Source organism: Buceros rhinoceros, unplaced genomic scaffold, assembly GCF_000710305.1.
Source record: "Buceros rhinoceros silvestris isolate BGI_N320 unplaced genomic scaffold, ASM71030v1 scaffold24651, whole genome shotgun sequence".
Taxonomy (NCBI): domain Eukaryota; kingdom Metazoa; phylum Chordata; class Aves; order Bucerotiformes; family Bucerotidae; genus Buceros; species Buceros rhinoceros.
In genome coordinates, this window is record NW_010395183.1 from 1 (window position 1) to 7,734 (window position 7,734).

At 48.1% G+C, this 7,734-nt stretch overlaps 1 protein-coding gene across 1 annotated transcript; it reads left to right on the forward strand.

Moving 5' to 3' along the window:
- Window positions 1-107: 107 nt before the first annotated feature.
- PKDREJ (polycystin (PKD) family receptor for egg jelly) lies at window positions 108-6,651 on the forward strand (the record flags this gene model as incomplete). The annotated part of the gene is made up of 2 exons (XM_010145470.1): window positions 108-4,279; window positions 4,430-6,651. Coding segments are annotated over 2 exons (6,394 nt in total), but the record flags the coding sequence as incomplete, so codon positions are not given.
- Between the last annotated feature and the right edge of the window lie 1,083 nt (window positions 6,652-7,734).

A 7,734-nucleotide genomic window follows, 5' to 3' on the forward strand; every position in this document is an offset into this window, starting at 1 on the left:
CCACCTCGCTGCTTCTGGTACCTGAGCTCGGCCTGGGTGAAGAACGCCCCGCGCCGGTCAGCCCGGCTCACGCTGCAGACGAGCCTCCTTCCACCCGTGGCCTCCAGCCTGCTCACAGTGGCACGCTCCTCTGCTTCCTGCGGGGACCTTGGAGTCCGTGTCTCCAGCAGCGGACATCCTTCTCTTCTGCAGAGCTTTACTTACGTAGTGCGGTTTAGCCCTGCACGACATCCCGTGCTACAGTGCGAGTGGACCTTCCACCTGCAGCTTTTTGGTACACGAAAAGACCATCTGCTCCAGAACAGCACGTACACATACGGCAGTCACGTAAGAAAGGCCACACGATTTGTCCGTCGCTCTGCTTTACCCTTTGATCCAGAGGAATACTCTGGCTTTGTGGCAGAAGTGAACTGTACCAGAAGCACACTGACACCGGCTCCTTTAAGAGTCAGAGTCAACAACCATGCCAAAACCGTAGACGCCCCAGTGTCTTGCCAGAAACAAGCCTGTTCCATACACACTGTGCAGATTCAGAGACCTGCTCCTCATACCTCTGTCCTGCGCCAGAAGCGGGGCACATCTTTTTTCCTCTTTGTCAGACTGCTCGTGGACTGCCATGTTGGTATATCTACCAAGCCCTTGTGGCGAATCTACCGCGTTCAGGACACGACAACCAGTCCGAACTGGACAAACCCAATGGACTCTTCCTCGATGTATGGAACAGAAATGATACACTTAACTGTTCCCAGTTTTACTTTAGATTACGGCTTGTATCTCTTTTATTTCACTGTAGAGGTAACCCCGATTAGGACCAGCACAACCCTCAGGGGCTCAGACAAAATCTATGTTCAGATTGAGAGCAGCGATCTAGTGGCAAACATTGCCGGAGGCACATTCCGCACAGTGGGTTTTTCTGATAACTGGACTCTCGATGGCTCTACATCCTATGATCCTGATTCACAGGAAGGACTAAAGGGAATCACATTTACCTGGTACTGCACTAAAGAGGTATCAGACTACAAAGCCATGAAAGTCAGCCCGGGAAAGAGATGCCACCCCGCCCAGAGGGATTTGAAATGGTTAACATCCTCGGGTCCAGTTCAAGCAATGCCTCCAGAATCCCTCCCAGGAAATGCCCTCTACTACTTCCGCCTAGTGATTCAGAAGGATAGAAGGAGGAGTTATGCCGACCAAACTATCGATGTGCAACCTGGCTACCCACTCCTCCTGGACGTGGCATGCCTTGAAAACTGCGGTAGCACTCTCATTCCAACAGAGAGATTTATCTTGTCTGGAAAATGCGTGAACTGTAGAACCACCAGCCAGCCAGTCTACTACTGGTCCCTTCTTTCGGAAAACTCTACTGAAATTAACTTTGACTGGTCTTCCAGAACCTCCACGGGGAGGTCTGGTGCTTACCTGTCTATACACGCTCTGACTTTTACCAAGACTGAACAGCTATCCTACGTACTTCTGTTAAAAGTCACCACCTGGGATGGTAGGTCCTCAGTCTCCAGGTACGCCTTTAAGTTAAACTCTCCTCCTAGGGCTGGCAAGTGCACCATCAACCCACGCTTGGGTATGGCTTTTGTGACAAAATTTGTTGTTCAGTGCAGAGGATTTTCTGACAGCAATTTACCTCTGATGTATAAAGTGATTGTAGCTTCCAGCGTGCCCAAAACTGCCAAAATCACTTCTGTGGAGGAAAACACGTTTGGCACAATTCTGTACTTTGGTTACGAGCCTAAAACTCCTCCATCGTTTCTCCCCGTTGGAGCACCCGCTCAGAAGTACACCTTGATACTTTACGTTCAGGTCCGCGATTCCCTTGGGGCGTTTACCCAAGTGAATTTACACGTCCGCGTGCAGAACCCAGCGGGGAGTCGACCCCCAGCTGTTGTGTTTCACGAACTGCTGGCCGCAGTGAGCGGTTCACAGGCACCAATGGCATCCTACCTCCAGACCGGAGACTACTTCAGCGCGGGTTATTTGGCTTACCTGGCAGCCTCAGTCTTAAACTACATTAAGGCCACCCCAACTCTCCAGCTCCCGAAGGCACAGTTACGGGATACCCTGATTAAAGCAGCCCTGAATATTTCAGTGGAGAGCACGATGGAAATCAACCAAGTAGTTGCTTCTCTTTGTCAAGCCACAGAGGAGGCTGATGAAGTGGACGTTCCATCACAAGACCTTGCCATTGGGAAACTGGCCGAAGTGACAGGCGTGCTCAAGTTACACAGGAATGAGAGCCACTGGTCTGAGCAAGCAGAAATTCAGACCAGTGGAATACTAAGCTGCTTGTCCAACATCCTGAGAGCTGCTCTTCTGCGTCACAGGAGCATCAACGTGAATGGAGTTCAACAAATTTTCTCCATCATGGAAAATCTAACAGACATAGTTTTCCAGGGGAAAGTCCCTGGAGAAACAGAAACTCTAATGGAAACCAAACAGTGGAACATCACTCTGAGTAAGGAAGAAACCGGGAATGTTGCTCATGCTTTCTCTGCCAGAAAGAACTGCAGGAATTGCTTTTATCCATCACTGAAAAGCAGAAATGATTCAGGATTGCCCCAGGAGGCGGTGATTTCCACTGCCCTTTTCGAGTTCAACGAGAACCCCTTCCCTTGGTTGGGTTACGCATCCGAAATTGCAACCACAGTCCTGGGCTTTAAAATGACTGAGACCAAGGCTAACGGGGATCTACTCGGGGTCTTGCCTGAAGGAGCCGAAGTTACTCTTGCCAGGAAAGAGAAGGACTCTTTGGTTTTTCCATTAACAATGGGGCCTGATAAAACACAAGCTTACACAACAGGAGGATTTAGTTTTGAGATCAACAGAAACACCAAGAACATATACATCCAGATCCTGACAAGATTAAAAGTGACTTTCAAGGCTCTAGTGTTTACAGGTACCAACGTCACTCATGCTCATCCCATAGCCTCGTTTACTGCTTTTCACACCATGCCAACAGTCGCAAGCGACAATGAGACGGCTAGCACAGGCTGCAACATTACAACTCCCTATATTATCTGTCTCCCAGAGTCACTGCTGAGAGCCAGTCAGGAAGCGGCTCCACAGAGTGGTACAGACGCTCACAACATCTCCATTGTCTTGCAGGCACCCTATGTTGTCAGGTATGGAAACCAGAGACTGGTGAGCATACGCATTTTTAGCGATCAGTGCTTATTTCTGGACGGGGTTCAACGTCTCTGGAGAGAGGACACCTGCAGGCTTGGCTCCCTGACCAACTGGCAGAGGGTACACTGTGTCTGCGAGATGAAGCAGCGTCATGGAAGTCCATCAGTCCCCACTGCATCAGGCACGTCCACCTTTGACATCCTGTTCCTGGCAGCCAAAGTACTAGTTACCCCCAACACAGTAGATTTGGGAACAACCCTGATAGCAGACATAACCAAAAACGCAGTCACCCTCGTAACGGTGCTCTTGATTTTTGTCATCTACTTGCTTTTGTTCCGCTGGGCCATCAGGAAAGACAGGGCTGACAGGGAGATCAGAGGCAAGGTCATAGTTCTGCCAGACAACGACCCTTTTGATGAAGTGTGCTTTTTGGTGACTTTATACACCGGCAGTCGCTGGGGAGCTGGAACCACAGCAGATGTCTTTCTGCAGCTCATCGGCCAAAACGGCACAAGTGACGCCCACTGTTTACGGCACCCACGTTATCTGTCTTTCCAGCAGGGAAACATCGATTGCTTTCTGTTAACTGCTAAGAGAGACTTGGGAGACATTTGTTCCTTCAGGGTCTGGCACAACAACAAGGGCCCGTCGCCAAGCTGGTTCTTAAGCAGAGTTCAAGTTGAGAGGATGTCCACTGGGAAGAGCTGGTTCTTCATGTGCAGGAAATGGCTTGCTCTTGACAAGGGCGACTGCTTACTAGAAAGGACTTTTTCTGTCACAAACCCCAAGACGCCTCTGCCCAGAATCGACTATTGTTTGATTAAACTTCACAACAGCCTGATGGAGAGACATCTGTGGCTCTCGATTTTTGCTCATATTCCTCGTGGCTCTTTCAGCAGGGTCCAACGGTTGTCCTCGTGTCTAGCGATATTATTATTAAACCTGCTTGTTAACATCATGTTCTTTAACGCTGACATGAATGAAGAATCTCCAAAGCACTTGAGGTATATGAGGTCAGTAACAATAGGAATTGAATGCGCTTTGCTCACCATACCTGTGCAAATGCTGATAACTGCCTTATTCAAGTATTCCCAGAAGGAACCTTCTCCTCATAGTGCGGCCCAGACAGATCCAAAGCCAAGTTCACCTCCCTTGTCTAGAACTCTTGAGAACCGGAAGGAACGTTTGCAAAAATCATGCCTTCCCGAAACTTCAGTCCAGCTGGAGATCCTTCCCAGTCCCAGCAACTCACAGAGCCTGCCGTGTTCCAGAAAGACAAGTACCAAGGGAGCCGCCCAACCCTGGAGTAATTGCACCATTTCTGAAAGAGACGCAAATGTCATTGAAACCGAGGAGCAGACGGTAACTGCAAATTCCCCTCCAACGGACGAGGCCTGCCAGAGAAGACCACCATCAAATTTCTGTTTTACTCATAACGACGCAGGAGGGAGCAACTTTCAGAAAGAAAGGAGACCACTAAGCATTACCTCCCTGCCCGCTCGCAAGAGACTGCACATAGTTGTTTGTTGGTGGTGCATCTATGTCTCATGGGCGCTGGTTGTAGCTGTCACTGGGCTGTCATCGTTTTTCATCGTGTTATATGGCTTGTCTTACGGCTATCAGACCTCACTAGAGTGGCTCTTAGCATGTGCAGTCTCCTTTATTCAGAATATGTTTCTCATTTCAATTCTAAAAATCATTTTTTTCTCAGCCATGAGCGCAATTTGTCCAAGATACTGTGAAAACATCAAGTGGCTGACTTTGGAGAAGCATTTGGAGGTGAAGTTGCCTGAAGAAATTACGAGTGCTGATGAGATGAGAAAGAAGCACTTGGAACTCGCTCAACTCAGAGGCACCAAGCAGTACAAGCCTTTAGAAGCTGATGAAATCGCAAACATGATGAAAAGGGCAAAAATTAAAGACAAGGCATCTAGTTTCACAAAAGGTTTCGTCAGTCACCTTGTCTTTTTAACCCTGCTGTTACATTTTGCCTATTCCAATGAGAACACCAACAGTTTCCACTACAACCAATTCATCCAGAACCAGTTCTCTCCACGACTCTCCCGTGTGGATAAGCTAGAGCAGATCTACGCATGGGTGAAAGGCTCCTTCTTGCCTTTGATCCACAATGACATCCAGCCAACCTTTCTTCCCGAGAGCTCGTCCAAAATCATTGGTTTGCCTAGGATGAGGCAAGTGCGGGCTCAAGGCACTGAGAAAAAATGTTTCAGCCCTCACAGTTTCGGAAAGAACTTTGTGATCAGCAGAAGCCACTGTCTTCACAAATACGGCAGTGACATCCCAGAGAAAGGTGACTATGCTGGCTCTTGGACAAGGCTTGCCAACCAGTCTGCTTCCAGGGATGCCAGCAGTTACGGTGGCTTCACGTACCAGCGGAACAGGACTCCGTGGATGTATTACTCATACGGAGAGCTGCACGCCTATGGACCAGCAGGATACACGTTTTACTTCTTCCCTGAAGAAGGAAGACAGAATTCAACGGCAAGGCTGGATGCTCTACAACAGAGCTACTGGCTCGATGAGAAGACATGGGCTGTCATCATTGAACTAACGACATTTAACTCGGATGCAGACCTCTTTTGCACCATCTCGGTCATATTTGAAATGTCCCAACTGGGGACCATAAGACCCAGTTTGTCAGTACACTCCTTTGCACTCCCCGTTTTCCATCAGCAAAACGAAGGTCAGATGTTTGCGACTGGAATTGTTCTTGCCTTTCTGGTCATTTACATTGCAGATGAGCTCCACATCATAGCCCAGGAAAAAAGAGATTATCTTAAAAACATTGCCAATGTAAACAACCTGGCCTTAAAATCAGCATTTCTCCTTGTAGTTTCTCTAAAGGTCGTGAAGTTTAAGGTGGGAGCTGATATAGTGAAGTTCTACTTGCTTCACCCAAGTGACTTCATTCATTTTCACGCAGTTTCTCAGTTAGACCAGATTTTAAGGATTACTATGGGCTTTTTAGCATTTCTTGTGGTTTTGAAAACGCTAAGATACTTTCAGTTCCTTTACGGCGTGCGCCTGGCACAAAGATCCATCTTGGCAGCCCTTCCCGGAATCTCCTCGATGGCCCTCGTGATGGTGATGTTCTTCTTTGTGTTTACGGCTTTTGGCTACCTTGTGTTTGGGCAGCATGAAGGGAATTACAATAACATGATTCGCTCCGCTCAGACAATAGTCTCTTACTGTGTCTCAGCTTTCAGAGATACTGCATTTTCCTCTGACAGGTTGCTGGGCGGCCTTTTCCTGGCCTCCTTCATGCTACTGATGATCTGTGGCCTGATCAATCTCTTCCAAGCCGTTATTTTGTCTGCCTATGGACACACGAAACAACCTGAAGAACCACCTGATGAAGCACAAGCGGTTACTTTTGTCTTGCAAAGACTCAGAAGGATATTTTATCTTCTGACCTGTAAACCACCCAAAACCGGTGAAGCTGATCTTTGTCACAGTGTACTCGACGGGCAGCCCGAGAGAAGACAGCAGTGACATTCCGGGCTGAAGAACAGAGAAATAAATGAGGAAAAAATGCTTTATTTTTTTGTATGAGCAAGGAAAGATTCTTGTATTCAAGACTTTATTCCATAATGTTTGCACTTCAAATAAATGCTCATAAAGAAATCAATTGCTTTTAATAATTTTTTAACATTCAACCCCTGATTATTGTGCTCAGATTTTTTCCAGACTATTCGGCATCAGTTTCAGTGGTACTTGGCTGTCACGGCGTGGTGGGCTGACCCCAGCTGGCACATAAGCCCCCACCCAAGTGCTGGCCCACTCGCAAAGGGCAAAAGGGAGGGAAAAACTTGTGGGTTGAGACAAGGCCAATTTAAGAAGTGAAGGGGCAAAAGCCCAAAACCACCAGTGATGCCAGCGCAGCCACTCACCACCTGCAGACAGAAGCCCCGCCAGTCTCTGAGTGAAAGTTACTTTCAAAACACTTGCCTTGGTCCAGCTTTCTTGCTAATCATCACCCTCTATCTCTCTCATCGCATTACCAGCTCCGTGCCGGCTGGAAACGGTACACACGGGAACTGATGCCCACTTCACAGAGGTGATGCACGAGCCAGCTCAGCGGTCTGAGCAGAACTCCCACCACTGGCTGAGCACGTGCTGGCCTGTATCTGCCACTGCTTCACCAGCACCCCGCCCTGTGCGTGGACACCTCTGCCACCGCTGCTGCTGCCGCTGCCACTGCTGCCACCCGAACAGCCTGGAAGCCTTTATTGCTGCTTTTCCTTAACCTTTTAAACTCTTAAGGCAATGGAGCTAGTAGAACATGTGGGGTATGTTGCACCTGAGTTATTTCATAGATCGAGATGAATAAAAGCTGAGGTTTTGGGGTTTGGTTTTGGTTTTTGGGGTTTCTTTGTTGGTTTGTTTTTTGGGGTGTTTTTTTTTTTTTTTGCCAACTTATCAATTCAAGTAACTCCACGTACCTGTAACTTTGAGGTCAAGGGGTACTTGCCAAGTTTTTAAACTTCAAGACACACTTGGCATATGGGTGTTTCCTGTTGCTTTGCAGTTACGTGGGGAACAGCCTGCACTTTTGTAGCACCGTTCCTGCAAGTT